Consider the following 20,147-nt stretch of genomic DNA (forward strand, 5'->3'; position numbering starts at 1 on the left):
ACTACAGCTCCCGGCAGCCACCGCGCCGGGGGCTGTAGTGTCCCCTGGCGGCGCGGCGGAGCCCGGCGGCGGCGCGGGCACGGCTCCGGGCGCCGTCGGGAAACGCGCGGTTACGGAAGGAACGGGCATTTTTTCAGGGCCGGCTTCCCGCGGGAGGCACCCCGGGTAAAGACGGCCGGGTAGAGTCCCTCTCAGGTGGACAACGCGGGTTGCAAGGAAGGTCCGGCTGGAGCCTGAGGAGGGTGAAGGAAGCGTCCGTGGCGTCCCGGGATGCCCGGGCGTCACCGCTGAGCGCCGGTACGCGGCGACAGCTGGCTGGGCCCCGCGCGGCCGGGCAGAGCGGCGAGGCGGCGGAGGAGCAGCTCGCACTGGCGGCGGAAGAGCAGCCCGCCGTGCCGGGCAGAAGGCGACCGGGGACTGACAGCGGCCAGCGCGGCCAGCCTCTCGGTGGCTTTGAGGGACAGCAGGACCTGCACAGCCAAGAGAAGGACAGGAGTCACCCGCCAGCTTGACCCTTGTCCCCAGAGCTCCATCAGGGCCCCCAGAGAGCCGAGCTCCCGTGCAGTACCTGCTGGATGCCGGGGTGCTGGCTGAGGGCTCGCAGTGCCTCGAGGGCTCCCTCCCGCACGGTCATCCGCGGGTCCCGGCAGGCCAGCTGCAGCAGGAGCTCGGGGGCCCTGTTCTGGATCAGCAGAGCCCGCAGCTCCTCCCCGCGCTGGCCCAGGTTGCTCAGGGCCAGGGCCGCGTTGTAGCACGTCTGGGCCCGCGAGTCGCTCAGCAGCCGGGTCAGCGTGGGCAGGGCCCTGCCCAGGGTCCCCGCCGGGCAAGACGCGTGGCAGGCGGCGTTGCCCACTGCAAAGGTGGCTGCCCTGCGCACGCAGCTCTCCGGGTCCGACAGGCACTCCAGCAGCCTCTCCAGCCAACCGGGCTGGCTCTGCAGCGCTGGGGAAAAGCTGTGGTGGAGCAGGTTGCCCAGCAAGTTGCAGGTTCTGGCCCGTATCAGGTGTTGCTTGTGGCTGAGCAGGTAGATCAGTGGCTGGTCAGGCACATCTGAGTCCCTCAGGATCCTCTGGAGAAAGGGCAGGTGCTCTGAACAGACCCGGGCCATGTGGGTCAGGAGAGACAGGAGGTCACTTGTGAGCATGACATTGTCTGAGGACAAGACAGACTTCAAGAAGGCAACAATGTGCTCCGAGGCAGCAGCTTCCCTCACCACTTGGTCTATGACCTGTGTATCAGACACCACAAACTGGCACAAGAGGCCCATGGGGAGCTCGGTGAACGAGAAGGGCAGATGGTGAGCGCAGACCTAAGGCAGAAGGACAGACAGCACTGCTGAGTGCACTGCACTCACACGTGAGCCAAGCCAAGCAGCAGCTGAAGGCAGCCAGCAGGTCAGCACAAGCTTAGCAGCCAGTCAAGCCTCTCCAAGGGCTGCATAGCACCCAAATGACATCCTTGTGTGGGCTGCCAACATGACATGAAGTGGTGCCACGCATTGGGGACTGCAGTGTAGGGATGGGTCACCACAGTATGGGAGGAAGGAGGAAGACAGGGCCAAGAGAGTACCTGCAGCAGCTGGGCAGGGATCTGGGTATCTCTCACAGCTTCCATGATCAGTGCTAAGGTGTCTTTATCCACATCCAGGGCAAAAGGGAAAGAGAGGAGCTGGCAGACCTGGATGACCACATCTGGGACAACCTCAGGGTCCCCATCCTTTCCTGCTTTCCTGAATTTGTGAAAGAGAGAGGGCTCAATACAGATCAGAAAAACCTTAGGGCAAGGGGCAAAGGGCATTCCCCGTGCCAGGCACTAAGGAGGGGCTGTGCAAGTGCAAGCTCAGGAACTTCTCAGCCCTTGGTGTTCTCATATCCATGCCCCATTCAGCAGCTGAGCTCTGCCCACTTCAGCCCTTGCCACAACTCACATCTGTGCCATGCATGCCAAGAAGCCAGGGGACAGCAGTCTCTTCAGTGTCACCATGAGGACACCATGGGACTGGGTGAGCTGGGACAGACACTGGTGGGACTCACGAGTGAAGATGCTGAGGGCCAGGCTGAGGAATAACAAGGTTCCTGCAGGGAAAATAGCAGGCAGAAGGGCAAAGCTAGAGAAGGCTGTAAAGTTCCTTCACTGCTGTCTGTGCTACCTCAAGGCTGCTCCAGGGTAGATTCTGTGATTCCCTGCCCAAAACTGGAAAATCTCCACCCAGATGGTCACACCTGCCAGAGTGGGCATTCCCTGCAGCATAGACATCCTTTTTTGTTCCTCCACAGCCAGCTCAGCTGAGCTGCTGCCAGCTGGGCACAGTATGGGCCAGCCCAGCCCTCTCTCCCCAGAAGACACCACAATCCTCAAAAAAATGAATCCTCTGGCCTCAGGGAACAGATGTGGAGAGGGACAAACATGGAAGGATGTGAAGCACGGTCCAGGGCAGATGCCCTGTTGTCCCACAGCTCCTACCTTGAGGGGAGAGGAGGTTCCAGTCTGGCTCTGCCATGGGGTGACCAACACCTGGGGGTGGATCTTCCTCCAGCGCTGCACTGTTGGTGCCGACATGAAGAACCACAGCAACACAATGCCAGACCAGGCTCCATAGCTCGGAGGAAGCAAAGCCCTGCTCCAAGACCACATCCTCCTAGAGGCAGAGAGGCCGATGTCAGAAGCCTTCAAGATCGTCCAAGGCTCCCCAGGGTTCTGATACATGGCTCTGCCAGTCCCATGGTCCTCTGAAGGGCAGGGGTAGACACCCATGGGCCAGGAGTCCTGCTGCACCTTTCAGTAGTGTCATTGCCTGGGCATCTCTGCCCTCTTTCATTCCTGTCTGCCCATGGATCACCCCTCCCCACCCACCACTCTCCCATCAGCCCTGCAGGGACACAAGGCGACTTTCAGGGGGTTGTGCAGCCAAAACTGCACAGTTGCTGATTTCCCTCAGCCTCATTACCAATGTGCATTCAGGGACATTTTTTTGCCACCACGCCTTTTGGCAGGGACCAGGCAAAGGAGATGGCTAGACTGGTACCTGTTCAAGGAGTTTCAGCAGGAGGAAAAAGAACCCATCATAGAGACCAGCACCCATTGGCAGGGGGAGCTGCAGCTGTAAGACAGTGGGAGACTGTCTGAAGCTGGGTGCTGGGCTTGAGGGCAGCAGCATCACACTTGCACCCTTCTGAGCCCATCTTTGCACACCTCTGCAGTGGGGTATGCATGGGTCCCCAGCTTCTCTGTCCCTATCCCATACCTCAGCAGGTGCAGTCAGTGCATTTGTTACCACTGGTAGGATCTTTTCTCTCTTGAGCTCCAAAGCCACTCCATGCTGACTGAGCTGTGCCAGGAGAAATGCTGCAGCACCCTGTGGGACAAGGAGAGTTCAGCACCTTTGGGACTTTCCCATCTGCTTGGTCACTATTGACCCTTCATCCCTTGGCCTCATCCCACCCTGAGTGAGGAACAGTAAGGCCCAAATGGGGTGCAGGGGTCTGCAAGGCTGTCAGTAGTGGCTCTGGCAGGGGGAGGTGGCTTACCACAAGGGACACAGCAGGAGACTGGGTGATGAGATCCACAGCCAGGGTAACCACTTCCTCACACCTGAAATGCAGGGACCAGGAGAGAAGCACTATTTTCCCACAGCTTCACATCATGCAGAACAGCAGCATCCAAATCCACACAGCTGGGAAGCAGCCGCGTTTCAGGAGGAGCCCTGGTTCACAGCACCTCTTCATCTGCACTGGGTCATCCTCAGCACGTCCCCAGCACCCACCCACACTGCCCAGCGTTCTGCTGGTATGTCTGGATCAGAGGGATCAGTGGTTCCCAGCGCCGGGCAGTGTGCAGGACAGAGTGCTGTTCAGAGCAGGGCATATTCCTCTCCCACCCATGAGTGAAAGTGTCTGCTTACCTGGGAGGGGATACCTGAAGCTGCAGGGTGAGCAGGGCCAGCAGGTACAGAGAGGCTTCACAGGCTGCCTCCTGGGTCACCTCCACCACAGGGACCTACCAAAGGAACAGAAGTCATAGCAGGGGAGAAGGAAATGTTTCTGGGCCCCAGAGGAGAAGTCCACTCTTCCGATTAAACTCCCCTGAACTCCTCTTCCCCCACAGATTCATCTGACTGGTGCTCAGAGGAATGCATCCAGCTTGCCCACACTCCTACCCCTGCACCAGGGCTGTGGTCAGTCCTACCTCACCCTTCAAGAGCTGCACGAGGGAACCCCACAGAGGCTGGCTCCTTCCCAGGTGCTGGCACAGGTTCGGGTAGGCATGGCAGCCAGCATAGAGGATCTGCAAGGCAGAGTGGGGAGATGCCACCAGCCCCTGTAGACAGATTCCACCCCATGGCTACCATGGGCTCATTTATTCAACAACTGACACCAGGCAGATAGGAGCCATTGAGAGCTAAGCTCACAGTTCCCTCTTCACCATGCTCCTAATTCCAGAGCAAAGGCCCAGGCACCTCTGGGCAGAGACAGATAAAAGGATTGGGCCATTACCTTCAGGACGTTCAAGGAGCAGCCTGGGTCCTCCAGTCTTCTTAGTAGTCTTGCAAGCTGCTGGCTCTCTCCTTCCATAAGCTTTTCAGCTACTGCATGAGCAACCTGCAGAAATCAGCCTGTTTTGCACTCTGAGCACCTGAAGCACTGCCCAGACTAGAAGAGTTTAATGCTAGCAACAATTTAATGAAAGAAAGCATCTGCTTCCTACGTCTTGCCTGTGTCTACTAAGAGATGCCTATCTGCCATGACCTAGCATGGCTTTGATGCACAGTCCCAGAATTGAGATGAGCAAGGTAAGATTCCTCCTCTGCTTCCCTCCTTGTTGACTCAGAGTTAAAGAATCAAATGTAAACCTCTATTTGTTTTCCCTCTTACTGCCCCTTCAATTTCAGATTTCCTACAGTTCATATCACTGTAATAAAATAATTCTTCAGGTTTTCCCTGCATTCCCTAGTTCTTTACTTAGCCCATCTCACAATTCAGATCTTAAGTTTGAGTCTCTTAATTGATTCAAGAATCCTTGCATTCCTAAGGTCAGCTGTTGGTTGGGGAGGTGCAGCCCACAAATATGAACCCTGCAGCCAATAAAGCCAGAGGATCCCAGCCCTCCACTCTACTGTTGAGAAAGAGATCCTCCTAGAGAGATTTGCTGCCCCTGGGAAGACCACACCTCTTCACCCTGTACAGAGAGCTGGTCTGACCTGCTGCTTGGCTTCCCTACAGCTGTTTCTCTCCAGGGGGATGCTGCATGCAGCAGCCAATGCAGCCAGGAAGAGATCTGCCACACATGGGCTCTGGTCATGGGCTGACTTGCCTTCCACTGCTGCACCTGCACAGGAACAGAGCTGGGGAGTCATTGTGGTAAAGGTGCTGAGGGGCAGCACGATAGGGTTGGATGGCAAGAGAGAAAAAGTCAGGCTTTTGACATAAGGAGGGTGAGATCTGGGATGGACGGAGGAGAGCCCAAGTTAGCAGGGGTCTGGACAACTGAATTTCAGCCACCTCTTCTGGTCAACAGCACTACAATGGCTGTCAGTGCTCTGATGGAGCCCAAGGGCAGGAAGGAGAAGAAACCCCAGGAAGAGGTGGCAAGCTGCTACCATTGTTACCTCGAAGAGCAGGCTGCTCTGAGATGGATCCTTGAAGGAGTCTGTTCAGCAGGGGCTGATGCTCCTCTTGCAGCCTGGTGTAGAAGTGTGCAGAGATAGAAGGGTCTGCCGTGTCCAGACTCTCACAGAGCTGGGTGAAGCACTGGGGAAGACACAGGGGTTGCCATCACTGCAGGCTGAGTTTGAGTTTAAAGAAAAGGACAGCACAGGAGGAAGCTGTGGGAGGATCGCAGAGATGGGAGAAGGACTCATGCTGGAACTTCAGGGACCTCCAAATATCCACTCCAGCCCGGTAACTGTATGGGACCCACATCTGGCTGCATGCTGCTGAAGTGAGGGGTGCACATGGAGGTGCGTGTCCCTCCTCACCTCTATCACAGCCTGGCAGAGCATGCCCAACAGCTATTTTTGCTCTTGCTGACTCTGGTGCTAAAACATGAAGCTCGAAAACAAAGGCTAAAGATATCAAGCCTGTATGCATCTCCTGCCCGAGCCACATGTGCATCATACTCCAATGCTGAGAACCCGCTGTGCCCATCCAGCACAATCCCAGCAGCAGAACTCTTGGCAGCAGAGCCAGGGGCACATCTGGTGAAGTAAATCGTTTTGTGCCAGAGTGTGTACAAGGGGCTGCACCTGCCATCAGCTCAGCCAGTAAAGTCACACCAGAATGGTAAGGCCAGCAAAGGAGCCCCCTCAGAGACCTTCTTTTTGTATGCAATTCCCCACAAAAACCCCAATGGGTGAGACAGCCTGCCCTGACAAGAATGCATCAGACCCCATAGTTAGGAGCAGGGTCCTCAGGCTGCATTCCCCAACATACAGAGACAATCTCATAGCTTCTGTCCCTGGGGGCTGAGGGTGTGGAGGAGGGAGATGGGGACACCCTTACCAGAAGGCTTTGCTGGCAGAGTCTCATCTCACTGTCGAGTGGCACAGCCAGCAGCTCCGGCAGCAGGGCCAGGAAGCAGTCAGCACTCTCCTGAACGGCCTGCAGGCTGGGGGGGGCAGCAGGGACAGATGAGTGCACAGAAACACGGCCCCTTGCTGTGAGGACAGGCTCACATGGCCCTGGCTAATGGAGCAGGCAGCACACACTCACACTGTGAGCTGCCATCAGCAGGCAGCACAATTGGACTTGTCAACTATGCCTTTCCTTCAGTTAATCCCATTCAAGGAAAGTGCTCCTCTGTGAGCACAGCAATATGGCATGAAGCACTTAGACCACGATGCTCCCCCACAGAGACAACTCCAGCTGCAGAGTATGAACACCACCCTTCCACCTACTGCTGGGTCCCCAGAGTGACCACATGAGACCTCAGGGAACAGAAGGCTTTCCCTACCTGTCCTTTTGCCCACTCTCCTCCAGGCTACATTCACTGCTGAAATAAACTCTGATCACCATGAGGAGGTCTGTCAGCACAGCAATACACCAGGGCTGCTGCAGAATCCAGAAAGAAACCACAAATTGGGATTGTCTACTGGCCATCCCCACACCACTACGACAGGATCCTTCCCTACCAGAACCTCCCCCTTTCTCAAAGGTGCCTGGAAGAGGAACCTGGGAGCCAGATCCAGCAGGACACCAGGGCCTCCTCAGCACCAGCACTCTGCAGGGCTGGAAGGTGCCCATATTTCCCTGGGGTTCTACACCCACCTGCTTGGTGACACCACTTTCCAGGATCTGCTTGGCTAGACACAGCAGGGACAGAGGCACATTCAGCTCTTGGCAGAAGCAGTCCAGCAGCTCAGCATCACACTGGGTAGACAGGAGGTTGCCAATAACACGAAGCACAGAACGAAGATGGGAGGCTCCCTCCAGCATCCCTTCCAGCACCTGCACACAGAGAAGCCAGAAGAGCTTATAATGAGCAGCAGTTTTGGTGTCTCCACCAGCCATGGACCAGCCCTTCAACCCATTCAGGCAGGAGACAGCAGAGGAGCAGATGGCAAACAAAGACAGCTCCAACTCCCAAAGAAACAGACAATCTTTTTGCTAGCTGGACTGAGGATTCTCCATATGTTTCCAACCTAATCCTGATGAAGAAGGCAGCATCCAAGTCTCCAGTCTTAGTTGCCTGGGCCAGCCATCACTTACCTGCTGAGCAGAGTCTGCCAGGCGGTCCTGGACACGGTGGTGGAAAGCTGGGTCTCTCAGGAGGCTCAGAGACATGCTCAGCCGCATGGCTGAGGGCTCAGTGTCCTCAGTCAGGTGCTGCCACTCCTCATCACTCTCCAGCTCCTAGCCACAGAAGAGAGAGGACTGGTGCCACAGAGCCTGCCAGTCCCAGGGTCTCTGTACCAGCCCCTGGCAACTGGGCCCTGCTGTCCTCACTGAAGACACCATCTTACCTCAGTCTCCAGGTCCACAGCCTCAGTGCTGTGCCTGCTGCAGGGCTCTGCCCTGCCAGCACCAGGCTGTGGAGGGGAACCTGCTCCAAGAAACTCCCACTCATAGTCTTGAGAGAGGCTGTGCTGCCTGGCCAAGGAAACAGTACAGTCAGTGAAAGACCTTTCCTTTCCCTCTTCCTCCTGCCCCAGCCTCTGCCTCCCTCACTCTGGGATAAGAGGAGACTCCTCAAACTCCCACTCTGCTCTGCTGCTCTTTCCTTGCTGGAGATACAGATTCTTCTCATAGGAGGCAGCCAGTGGCTTCCCATTCTCAGGGTCTGCCTTCCCTGATGCCGCTCTGGGTCTATGTGTGGGATGTCCATTGACAGAATCCTTCATAGATGCATCACCTGCCTTCAGTTGCCCCTGGTGATGGCAGAGAAGTTTGGTCAGGGCAGGGTTATTCAGTCAGATGAGTCCCCTAGATTCCACCACCATAAGCACCCCACATCCTGCCTTGTGTGTTGCTGACACCCAAGCCTGACCCATGTACTCCTGTGTTTTCCCCCAGGGTCCACTTCAGTGTTCTTCCTTTGCCTTGACTGTGAGACATAGACAGGGGAACATCAGACTTTTCTCCACCTTGTTCTGTGTCTTTTCAACCATCTTCTGCTGGGCCTTTCTCAAGATCCTGGACGAGCTGCTCCTGGGGGCCATGAAATAGACTTGCTGCTCCTTCAGGGCCTGCAGCTCTGGAGACAGCTTGATGGTGAAGGGGTTTGAAATCCCATGCTCTTCTGTGTCATCAATCACTGGGGAGGCAAGAGGAGAACTTCAGCAGCAGCTCTCTCTTGGGACACAGAGAGTGTGATCTCTCTTGAGCTCCCAGGAGAATCCTAAGGAACCCAGAGCAAGACCAGGAGAGGGAGCTAGGAGTCAGTGTGTGGAAAAAAGCTGAGAGAGGCATAGACCAGGATACTAAAAACAGCAGGGCAGGGAGGTCCTCCCAGTCTCCAGACAGTAGTAGAAGGAAACAGACCTGGACAGTTTTGGAAAAGGAGTAAGTACTCACCAGTAACCCGTCCAGCAATGAAGGGGTGAGAAAGTAGCTCTGGCCATGACAGGCGCTCGTGGGGGTCCTTCATTAGTAATCCCTGAAGGAAGCTCTGCAGGGCAGAGAAGCAGCAGGATCACTGACACATGTTCAGCACCCACCAGTGAGCACAGTGTACCCACCAGTCTCCCTCACTGAGGGCATCCATGAGGCCTGCCTTTCCTGCCTAGCTCTGGGAATGGAGTAGCTCTAGTGCTTACGGCAGATGGCAAGACATTTCCCTTTGCAACCCAATAAATCACTCCTCTGCTGTTGGAACCAGTTTCCCAGTTATGGACAGCAGACATTTGATAACAGGGATAAGGATTCCCCTTCCAGGAGGTCCAGCTCTCATTGCTTTTCTGTGTTCTGAAGTCCCTGCTAAGGGACATAAAAGCTAAGAGTGACCCACCAGGGCAGCAGGCAAGGCCAAAACAGCATTAACATATCTCACACTGCAGACAGGGCCTCTGCCCTTACCTTGAACACTTCGCTCATGGTCATGGGCCATTTGACAGGGTCCTTGATGATGAGGCTGACAAGCTGGAAGATGCTGTTGGTATAGAAGGGAGGAGTGCCCACAAACAGCTCGTACAGGATGCAGCCCACAGACCACAGGTCTGCTGTGTGATCATATGGCCGTTCTTCCACCAGCTCAGGGGACATGTACAGCGGGGTGCCCTTGATGGATGTCAGCACCATGGTGTGGATGCTCATGGCACGGGCAAACCTGCTCAGAGCAAAGCACAGATCTCAAGTTCAGGCTGAAACATCTGTTGCAGCTCCCAGGGAGTTCTCTATGAGTTTATCATACTTCTTCCCTCTGGAGTACCAAATCTCCCCTCTCTGCCTAACCTCTAAATATGCACAGAATCCAGGTCCCTTCTGCACTCCCCCACTTCTCCTCTACAGCATCCAGGAAACCCCCTGGCTGCTCCAAGGCCCAAAGCTCCCCTCAAGCTGGCCCCCAGCACTCACCCAAAGTCACAGAGCTTGACAACACCATCTTTGCCCAGCAGGATGTTCTGGGGTTTCATGTCACGGTGCAGGATGCGGTGGGAGTGCAGGTAGTAGAGAGCAGAGATGAGCTGGGCAGCTATGGTCTGGACCTGCCGGAGACACAGACGCCTCACCCTGTGTCCCAGGGTGCCACCTGCTGGCACAACCACGGGGGCTAGGTCCCTTACGGCCAGGCTCCCACACTACTGCTTTTGTCCTGTTTGGGGCAGGGATCAATCCCAGCTGTGGGCCAGCAGTTTCTTGGAGTGGACCAAGGCAGTCTAGTGCTGTGGCCCTTGTAAAGGGAACAAAGAAACTGAGGTCTCTGCAGGTCCCCACTGTCCCACAATGCAAACCTAGCCCCCTCTCCATCCTTTTCAGAAGTTCTGCCAGGTAGAGTCCCAGAGGCACCCTCACCCTCCTGACATCTCCTGGCTCACAACTGAGACCCTCTGCCTGCAGGCACACAGCTCCTGTTTTCTCTAGCCTGCAGCAAACACTACATGGCCACTACAATGACAGACACCTGGCTCTCAGGCAAATTCCCATCGTCCTCCAGGATCTGGAAGAGCTCTCCCTCTGCGTAGTCAGTCACTACCACCACCTGGAGGGAAGAGCAACATGGTGAGATCAGGCCCTGGGGACCAGGACTGAGCAGGGTAAGAAATTTGAGGGGGGTGTTGGGGTGCCATCATGCAAAGTCCATCAGCTCGAGCTGGGACTTGAAATGGAAGAGAGCTCCCATAGCTGCACTGCAGCAAGGATGTGGCACTTGGGAGAGGCCTTGCAGCTGTCCATATCTCAGAGAGCCAGCAAAAACAAGAGAAGAGGGAAGACAGGACAAGCCCAGAATGGTACTGCCAAGCCCGGTGGGTAGAATCACTCCCTTGAGCTTGTTTTAAATCTGCTGTCTTATGACTTTATTTCATGTTCCCACATGCCATAGAACAGTCTTCAATCCCCTCTTATCATATTATATCCATGAGAGTTTAAATCAGTGAAAAGCCACTATCTGAAGAGATTGATGAGTGAAGAGTGACCTGCATTCTATGATCTCAAACCACTCCTCCTGCATCACACAGCCCCTGGTCAGCTCCTTCACCTCTGCATATGACCTAACACAGCCCACACAGGTGTTGGCTCCCCACACAGCACATACTAAAGGGCTCTGAAAAACACTAACCAGACACTGGGATAAAGTCACCAGCATCTCCTGAGAAATATGTCCCTACAACAGCAGGGAACAGGCCTTGCTCCCCTGCCCCAGTCAAGCAAAAGCCTTTGCCTGGAGTAATCCCCTTCACCTCCTTAGCAGTCTCAAAGCTGTCAAGCATCTGGATGATGTTGGGGTGATGGAGGTTTCTCACAATCTCAATTTCCCGCTGCAGGTTCTTCAGCTCCTTCTCAGACCGCCCCACCTTGGGGATGAACTTCAAGGCCACCACCTTCCAAAGCAGGAAAAGCTGGGATCAGACCAGAATCCTGGTCAGACCCACCCTGGCAAAGGCTGCTTTTAACCCAAACAGGGTTCCAGCTGAACACAGACAATAGAACGAGACACTTGTTCACTGGGCCCCCTGGACCTAGGGCTCTCCCCAGGCCCTCGTACATCAGTACTGGTGCTCACACTTCTTTTCACACTGGCATTTAAAGCAAAGAAATGTAATCAGTGAACACAGATAAATGAGGACTTCAGAAACATGGGACAGGACCTCGAGATGCTGGTGAACAGCAGGCAGAACATGAGCTAGCAGTGTGCCCTGGAAATGAGAAACACTAGCAGCACCCTGGGCTGTATCAACAGGCAGGAACTGCAGCAAAGTGATTACTGACCTTTATTTCTAATCTTGTGCACCATGTTGGGAATATTGTGGCCAGGTTTTTGGCCCAGAAAGACATCAATAGGCTGTAATGGTATAGCAGAGAGACCCATGATGGTGAGGGGACTGAAGCATGTGAGAGGACGACAAGGGGATTACAAATTGAAACAAAGGGAGGTTCAACTTGATAAGAGGAAAACATTCATCCTAGTAATAGTCAGGCACCAGCTACGGGGTGTTTGTCTTGGGAGTTTCGGAGGATTTAGTGCTGGCTCTGCTTGGAGGTCTTGAGGTCGCTCCTGATGTCCCTTGAATCCAGAAGACTTAGTGCCAGCTGGAGCTGGTCAGGAACAGAAAGTCGCATGTATGCCGAGTCCCAGACCTCTGGCAGAGCCCTAGAACCCGAGAGGCACCAGAAACACCCCGGCCACACACAGCAGAGCCCCAGCCCTCTCCCCTCACCTGGGCGCTGTGCTTCCGGCGCCCCTTGTACACGCGCCCAAAGGACCCTTCGCCGATCATTTCCAGGACGTGGTAGTTCTCCATGGCTCGCGATGGGGCCGCCGAGCTGCCGAGGCAAAGAGGCCAGTGAGGAGCAGCGTGCCCCCTCCGCGGACACCTCCCCTCCCGCGGGGCTGCACCCGGCCCCGTTCCCCTGGGCGACTGTCGTCCCACCCTGCCCCAGGCTTTGTTCTTGCCCACCGGCTCGAAGGCAGGCCGAGCCCCGGGCCCTGGTGGCGGCGATCCCGCTGCGGGATGAGCCCCGCCGCGCTCCGCTCCTGCCCCGACCCGCCGCCGAGGCGTCTCCTGGCAACGGCTCCCCTTCCGCTTCCGGGGCGAGCGGGGAGATGGCGGCGGCCGGTGAGGAAGCGGAGGCGACGGACTGGTAACAGCTCCCGTACCTTCCCCAGTCCCTGCACCCTCCCACGTGTCCGCGCTCTTCCCGATCCCCGCACCCCTGCTGTCCCGCACCCCCGGCCCGCCGGAGCCGTCTGACCCCCGCGTGGTCGGTTCCCGCAGGGCGCTGCCGCCGGAGGTGGAGGTGCTGGAGTCCATCTACCTGGAGGAGCTGCAGGTGGTGCGGGGCCTGGGCAGGTACGTCCCGCGTTCCCCATCCCCGGCCCGGCCCCGCGCCGCCCTCCTCACCCCGAGCTGCCCCTTCTCCAGGTGGGAGCCCTGGGAGATCAGCATCACCCTGCACCCTGCCACGGGCCAGGACCAGGACTCCCAGTACGTGCGCTTCACCCTGCTGCTCTCCGTGCCCCCTCAGGTAGGCTGCCCGCGCCCCCCGCGCCCCTGCTCCTCCGAGCCCCGGGCCTCTCCACCTTCCTTGTTGTGCTTTGGGTGTTTCTCTTTTATCCTAGTATCCTGATAAAGCTCCGGAGATCTCCATCAGGAATCCGCGGGGGCTGTCAGATGAGCAAATTCAAAAGTGAGTGCCAGGAGGGTGGCGAGGGGCAGTCCTTTACTGCAGAGATCCAGGAGGCAGAACTGATGGACAGGCCTTCTGTAATTCACATGACTTCCCGTGTCTGGTTACCAGTTGGATACAGGTCCCTAAATCACTTAGTCTTAAATCTCTCAGGAGCCACTGGTGCCGAATTTGACACAGAGGGGTCCACCTTGTGGTTATTCCCCTTTGGTTGCCCTCAAATGTTATTTGAATCTCATGGACTTACTCCGTGAAAGTTGCTGGTCCTGCCCTGACAGAGGTGGGACTGATCCAAGTCCTTGGGCAGCCCATTGTTGCCTTTGTGCTTTGGTCCTTGTCACAGTGGAATGTGTGCAGAGACCTTGGTGCCTGCCAGCAGTATGAGAGGATGTGGCTCCCAACAGACCTGCTCAGGGGCTGCTGTCAGATAAACAAAGCCTGGGATTTACCAAAACCAAAGGGTGCTGGCTGAGCTCAAGCTGAGGCCATCAGCAAGCCTGCTCCTGCAAGTCCTGTTATAACAAAGGCTTCCTGTGCACTGGCTTGTGGAGAGCCAGGACAGCACGTGAATATGTGCATGCATGTGTGCCCATCCTGTGCTCCAAGCAAAGCCTGCGCTGTCTTTTTTCTGTGCAGAATGGCAGGTATGTGGGACAGTGAAAAGGTGTAGCTAATTTTCTGTTAAGGATTTCTGCTGCTTTGCTGTAGGATTTCCCAGACCCTGAGAAGTGTTGCTGAAGCCAGGCTGGGGACAGAGGTGCTCTATGAACTGATCGAGGTGAGAGTGAGGAGATTGGGTGTGACTGGCCACAGACACTGATCCCTGACTGCCCAAGGGGTGGGACATCCCTGAGCCCATGGGCAGACCAGTGAGTAAAACGTTTGCTTTAATGCTTTCACAGAAGGGAAAGGAGATCCTCACTGACAACAATATTCCTCAAGGACAGTGTGTAATCTGCCTCTATGGATTCCAGGTAGGCATGTGTCTCCTGACCCCACAAACTGACTGGGAAGTGGGGCAAGAGAACAGGAAGTCTGACACTTTATATCAGCCTGGGACCAAGATGCACCCCAGCAGCCCACTGCCTCCCATTCTGCACAGGGTCCTTCCTAGTGCAATACATGCTGCTCTTCCCATCAGCTTCTAGATAATCTTCTACAGAAAATGGCAGTGGGAGATGCTGGAGCATCTCCAAAGAAGTGTAGGCTCTGGGGCTAGTTGATGGTGCATTTCAGCTTCCCTGTGTTGGCTACACCTCACCTGGAGTTCAGCACACAGGTGGTCAGGAAGTACTAGAATATATCCATGCAGGTGCTGAGGTCTGTCTTTGCATCTTGACATTAGGAGTGTTTCTAACATTTGAAACAAGAAGCAGCATCCCAGTAATTGCTGAGGGAGTGGAGCTGCAGCCCAGCAGATTATGTTGGGTGGCTCTGCTAGTACTAGTTCCCCATGGATACCACTGATATGGAAGTGAGAACCCAGCTTAGCTGGGTGGTTACACAAGTCTTTGCTTAGAAGGCCTTCAAAGATGCCCTTTTCTCTTGACAGGAGAAAGAAGCCTTCACAAAGACCCAGTGCTACCACTACTTCCACTCACACTGTCTGGCCCGCTATGCCCAGCACATGGAGGAGGAGATCCTCATGCAGCAGGAGGAGAGAGAGCAGCACCTTGCACCATCCCCCAAACAGGTACTGGGCCTCCTTCCTTGGCCCCCTGCACAGACCCTTGTAACATCTCTATCACCCTCTTTGGCACATGGAGCCTGTGCTGAGAATCAACAGAGATTAGACTGAGTTATCTCCAAGGGCCCTTTCTGACCAAACAAGTTGGTTTATTGGATCTCTGGGTCAGTGCCTGCTCTGTGAGGGGGTAAGGGAGTTGCATTTTTAGACTTCTGGAACCACAGAAGTTAGAAAAAAGGGCTCCTTCCCTAGTCCTAGTCCTTGCAACTGTGGGTTGCAGCAGGGTAAACACAAATCACCTGTGTTTTGGGGTGATATAACCTGCCTAGCACATGTTGGAACAGTTGTCAGCTGCAGAGCAAACAGCACAGCTGAGCATGGAACAAATCAAAGGCTCCTTCCTACAAACCCTTTCAGAGAGGTGGTGCCTTGATGACACACTCCACTTTGGAGCAGAAAAGAATACATCCTAGGCTGAGGGCTGAAGCCATGTGTGTTGACAGGGGTGCTTTGTAAAGCAGTCAGCTGCTGGAGCACAAATCCCAGCATGCCTCATGTGGAGACACCTTCCATAGCAGTTGTTGAGACACCAGGCTGCTTTCATGCTGCTGGAACCCCTCTGGGCTCCCTTACCTTGGCAGAAGAGTGAAGAAGACAACCCTGTTCCACTTCCAGGGTGGGGTTATGGGGCGGTGCATGAGCTGTATTACAGACAGGGTTTGCTATCCTCTCTTTCCTCCCCACAGGAAGTTGGAGTGCAGTGCCCTGTCTGCCGGGAGACCCTGGTCTATGATCTCTGTGCTCTGAAGGCAGCACCGCCCCCGCAGCACCCTCTGGTAAGAGATGGGGGCTCACCTACCCAGCTGTGCCTCCTCACTGGGTAGCTTCAACTGGGACATTGTAAGGGATGAATGCATGCACTCTCTCTCAGGTCATCCTTGATGTCCCATCCAAAGGGCAGCTCACAGAGCAGGTTCAGTTTGATAGCCCTGAGTTGAGCAGATGTGCTGAGGGGAGGTGATTCTGCCATGGGGAACATCCCTGCACTCACTAGGATACAATGAGGTCAGGACAGTAACCTGATGGTAGCTGCTCTGCATCCTGTCCCACAGCAGGATGGCCCAAGGCAGTCACTGCAGAAACAATGGGTCTGCACTGGGATGCTTGGCTTCTGTCCAGGGATTTCCCATGCATCTGTAGGCCTGGTCAGTGTGGCAGAAGGAAGTGCGTTGCCTGGCACTGCGCAAAGAAGGGTTTGGGGAGCCCAGCCCTGCCACTGCCTGTCCATGCTAGGTGTTAAGAGAGCCCTTACCCTGCCTTGTTTCTTCTGCTCAGGAGCCATACAGGCCAGATGCCAAGGTGCTGCAGCACCAGGAAGAGCTGCGCCTGATTTTCAAGAGACAGCAAGAGAAAGGAGGAATCATCGATCCCGAGGCAGAGAGGAACCGATATTTCATCAGCCTCCAGGCGGTACGGCACTGGGAGCAGAGAGCTTCTGAGGGGGCTCTGGGCTGCAGGACCAAGCACTGTCATCTGTTGTGGGACACCCCTCTCCTTTTCTTAACCAGTGGCTTTTTTCTTTCAGCCTCCAGCTGCTGTGGATCCAGGCCAAGCAGCCACCGCCTCTGAGCTGTCGGTGAGTGCCCGCGCTGCGGACATGCCCCAGCCACCCAGCCAAGCCTCAGCTCCCGAGCCAGCTGGGGCATCAGAGCCCAGGGTGGAACCTGGGCAGCCTGAGAGGTGTGCTGTGCCCAGAGAGCAACTGAGCAAGAGGGAAAGGCACAGAGGGGAGAGGCCAGGCTCCAGAGGCCGGGGCAGGCAGCTGTGCAGCGGCTCGCAGGAACCAGGAGAGGAGGCCTGTCATCCACTCCACGGCTCCAGGGGGCCCAGGGTCTTCAGCCAGAGAGCAGAGCGTAGACCTGCTGGACGGCACAGCCAGGAGTTTTCAAAGCATCCCAGTAGAAGCAGGGCTGCTCCCTTGGCTGAAAGAAGGGAGTTGTGCCGTGAAGACCCCTCACCAGTAACAGAAACTGTGGACTTGAAAGAGGAGCACCATGATGTGGAGAAATGGAGCACAGAGGAGGGGACTGAGGCCCGGGACAGGAAAAAGGAGAACCTGATGTTCAACCGCAGTGACCACAAAGCTGCTCCCAACTGGCAGGGCCACCACAGGCCCTGGGATTGTGGAAGGTGGGAGAGGTCCAGAGTTCAGGAGCGTGGTTCCTACCCCAGAGCACCAAGAGGGCGAGGGGTGTTCAGGCCCAGTGGACATCGAGAAGCCCATCTTGAGAAGGAGAGTGGCTCCTAGCAGGAGTGATGAGGGGCTGGGCTGGGGGAAAAAAGGGCTGTCTGTGTAGAGAACAATGAAGGCTCTGATGTAGCAAGCAGGTACTGTACCACCTGGAAGGAAGGAGGCAGATGGCACATGGGACAGCTTGGGACAAGCAGTGTCGCCGGGGTATGTGCAGTGTAAAGCTTCCTAGCATGAGCAGCTGGCTGTTATCAGCATTGGAGAAGTGGAACCTTGACAGATCGTATCAGCCTTGGTCTCAGAGGACCCAGAAGACAGGTAGCTTTGAGGACCTGCAGCCATTTTCCCTATAGGTGAAATGCCAAGAAAGGTGCACAGCTACAGAGCAAAGGGTCTGAGTCCAGCATGGTGCCATGGCAGAACCAAAGTGTGGCAATACCTTCCCTGGAAACCAGTGGAGCTGTGGTAGTGCCAAGTGCCAGGGAAGTATCTTGGAGCTCAGCTTCACTTGCTCTGTCGCTCATTCCTTCTGAGAGCACCTTCTCAACTGCTGGGATTGGCCAGGCAAATCCTTATTACACAGGATATTGCCCAGTCCCAGCCAGGATATCCAAATTAAGCTTAAGTCAGCACATTGGCAGGTCACAGCTGTCTGGTGGCTAAGGCTTCACCTTGGCTCCTGCTTCTCCAGGAAGCCCATATTTAGCAGGAGCTCCTGCCCTGTCTTTCAGCTGCTTTTGTGCAGGCTGAAGCTGATGGGGGAACCTCAGAAGAGAGCACTCTGCTTTGTAACATGTATGTGTCAGAATCCCCCTCCAAGGCCAGGCTGTCTCTTAGCACTTCTGACAACCCAGAAGTGAAGACATGCCCCAGTATTTTGGATACAGCTTACCCTCCTGTAATCTTCAAGCTGATATTGCTTAAATGAGGATTTGCTGTTTAAACTAACTTGGTGCAGTTACATCTGCTGCTGCTCCACAGATGTAAATGATGTCCCATTTAGAAGCCATGAAGAGTGATCCCAAGCCTCTGAAGTGGGGCAGTGCTATTAAATTAATTCATTTGGTCTTCTCCAGAGCCTGCTCCCTTTGTTTCCTCTGCCCTCTTGCTCCTGTTTGTTGCTTTTTGGAGCAAAGGTGTTGATCCCTGGTATGTCTCAATTCCTTCCCTGTTCCCTCCAACCAGGGCTGAGGCAGAGACCTTCCCCTGGCACTTCTGGGTGGCAGGAGGGCTCCCTGCTTTGCCTGGCTTAGTGTAAGCTCTCTGCCTCACCTGACAATACTGATTCCTTCACACTTGTTTGTGCCTTGTCCCCCACCTCTTGTGCCCACACGTGGGTTGTTATTGTCTTCCTCCTTCTGCTAAGTGCAAAAATAGCAGTGCTACAATGGACTTGCCAGAATTTCATATGAGATCCCCAGGAAACCAACAGCAGTGTGTGCCAAGAGGGCATTTGCCAGTGCACACATCTGTCTGGCTAAGCTTTGGCACATGAAAGCTGTACTACACCCTTTCTTGACTGAGAACTCCTCATCTGCTGCCCTGCTTACTCTATGCCTGGTTTTGACCTGAAGGGGTTGGTTTAACCTGCTGCCCAAGAACCTTCTGTGCTTAAATTTCCAATACTCGTCTATTTTCAAGCCTAATGCTTTAAATCATTCATTTTTTCTCTCTTCTTGGCCTGAGCCTACACTACCTGTCCTGGGCTGGCTGATCTGAGAGACAGATGTTGTGCCTTCCTGCAGATGAGGGCTGAGCACTCGTGCCCTGAAGAGAGCCCTCATTTTCCTTCAGTGCTCCCTCTGTCCTTGTTCAGCTGGTTTCTGGGGGAATGGCCTGCCCACGCTTGGGTGAAAAGGTGCAGACTTTATCTGACATTGGTTCTTGTTCTGCTGCCTCCTGCTTTCACTCGTGAAACTGCTGTTTCAAGAAAGGCATTTGATTGTCTCCTGAAAGAACCGTGGAAGATCTCTGCCCGTCACAGCAGCTGAAGCTCCTTTGCTTCCTCTGGTGAGCCAGGATTACTCTCAGCAGAAACGTTGCTGTGCCATGTTTGGAGCATGGGAATTCAGCCATGGAAATCAGAGTGAGGACTTTGAGAACTTCAGTCAAATGCCAGATGTGCTACTGGGAAGGGATTTTTCCCTGGGAATAGTGCTTTAGTAAGGACCCTCTCTGACTCACTGCTGTCAGCCTGGAGCAGAGGGCATTTTGCAACAGTATGTGGAAATTAATTTGGGATAAACAAACCAAACCTCCAGGTCAGAGGGGAGGAAGAGAGCTTGCACGCTGACCTGGGTCCCTTTGCTTGCTGTCCACCTGTGTCACTCACCTACCTCACAAGGCTGTTGTGAGGCTTTACTGGCAAAAGCCCTCAGGCTGGCCAGGCAGCGAGGCACTGGCAGCATCTGTAGCGTTAACACTATTAAAAGCAAGCAGCGAGAGATGTTGCGTGTGGTGGCATCGGGTCCCTCTGGCTCCCCCACAAACACTCCCCATCCTCCCAGACTGCTGTGGGACATTTGCCAGTCACTCACTGGCCAGTTTTGATCCCCAGCTTTGAGGGAAGAAGCTGGATCTGAGCAGCCAGCCTCTGCAGGATGGCCAAACACAGGGTTTGAGATGCCAACCAGCAGCATCCTGCTCCTTCACTTGCAGAAACATTTGTGGAAGTCTGGGGTTGCATTAAAGCAGTGCCTATTTGCACCAAAATCCATCCAGGTGCCAATTGACTGTGCCCCTGTGTATTGCCCTGTGCTCTTGGTCCCACAGGGCAGAGGCAAGAGGTGACCTACAATTTGGGTTTGGCTTGGAATCCACTCCCCCAGCCCAAGCAAGGTGATGCAACCCCCAAAACTGACCACATTAACATAGGACTGGCTCTGAGGAAACTGACTTTCAGGATTCTGATAGAGGGACTGGAAGGGGA

The 20,147-nt window shown here is 55.1% G+C and overlaps 2 protein-coding genes across 3 annotated transcripts; one reads left to right on the top strand and one right to left on the bottom strand.

The window, feature by feature from the left end:
• Positions 1–132: 132 nt before the first annotated feature.
• On the bottom strand, positions 133–12,647 carry STK36 (serine/threonine kinase 36). Its single transcript, XM_041404290.1, has 27 exons — positions 12,551–12,647; positions 12,311–12,416; positions 11,333–11,473; positions 10,555–10,632; positions 10,008–10,138; positions 9,510–9,759; positions 9,009–9,102; positions 8,579–8,748; positions 8,163–8,362; positions 7,958–8,084; positions 7,704–7,847; positions 7,263–7,442; positions 6,949–7,046; positions 6,498–6,603; positions 5,606–5,747; positions 5,198–5,325; positions 4,494–4,598; positions 4,186–4,284; positions 3,902–3,996; positions 3,528–3,591; positions 3,245–3,355; positions 3,026–3,100; positions 2,464–2,638; positions 1,928–2,075; positions 1,570–1,729; positions 569–1,309; positions 133–470 (listed from the first exon to the last, which is right to left on the bottom strand). Exons 2-27 carry the CDS (start codon positions 12,392–12,394, stop codon positions 282–284), a joined length of 4,035 nt encoding a protein of 1,344 aa, XP_041260224.1. The 5' UTR covers positions 12,395–12,416; positions 12,551–12,647; the 3' UTR covers positions 133–281.
• Positions 12,557–20,028, top strand: RNF25 (ring finger protein 25). Of its 2 annotated transcripts, none has more exons than XM_041404096.1 (10): positions 12,557–12,734; positions 12,869–12,923; positions 13,016–13,118; positions 13,213–13,280; positions 13,989–14,058; positions 14,183–14,254; positions 14,833–14,973; positions 15,714–15,803; positions 16,303–16,437; positions 16,553–20,028. In XM_041404096.1, exons 1-10 carry the CDS (start codon positions 12,605–12,607, stop codon positions 17,273–17,275), a joined length of 1,587 nt encoding a protein of 528 aa, XP_041260030.1. In that variant the 5' UTR covers positions 12,557–12,604; the 3' UTR covers positions 17,276–20,028. The 2 variants fall into 2 exon arrangements, with proteins under 2 accessions (XP_041260030.1, XP_041260040.1); XM_041404106.1 differs by having other exon boundaries at positions 12,694–12,734; positions 12,869–12,943; positions 16,553–20,026.
• The last annotated feature ends 119 nt before the right edge of the window (positions 20,029–20,147 follow it).

Source organism: Onychostruthus taczanowskii, unplaced genomic scaffold, assembly GCF_017590055.1.
Source record: "Onychostruthus taczanowskii isolate IOZ18803 unplaced genomic scaffold, ASM1759005v1 scaffold10, whole genome shotgun sequence".
NCBI lineage: Eukaryota > Metazoa > Chordata > Aves > Passeriformes > Passeridae > Onychostruthus > Onychostruthus taczanowskii.

Coding starts and splice junctions, on each gene's coding strand:
- RNF25 (XM_041404096.1), top strand. CDS start 12,605: ATGAGCCCCGCCGCGCTCCGCTCCTGCCCCGACCCGCCGCCGAGGCGT. Junction 13,281..13,988: donor TCAGATGAGCAAATTCAAAA/GTGAGTGCCAGG, acceptor GCTTTGCTGTAG/GATTTCCCAGACCCTGAGAA. Junction 14,974..15,713: donor TTGCACCATCCCCCAAACAG/GTACTGGGCCTC, acceptor TCCTCCCCACAG/GAAGTTGGAGTGCAGTGCCC.
- STK36 (XM_041404290.1), bottom strand. CDS start 12,394: ATGGAGAACTACCACGTCCTGGAAATGATCGGCGAAGGGTCCTTTGGG. Junction 6,604..6,948: donor GAGAGTGGGCAAAAGGACAG/GTAGGGAAAGCC, acceptor TGCCCCCCCCAG/CCTGCAGGCCGTTCAGGAGA. Junction 2,076..2,463: donor GAACCTCCTCTCCCCTCAAG/GTAGGAGCTGTG, acceptor TTTTCCCTGCAG/GAACCTTGTTATTCCTCAGC.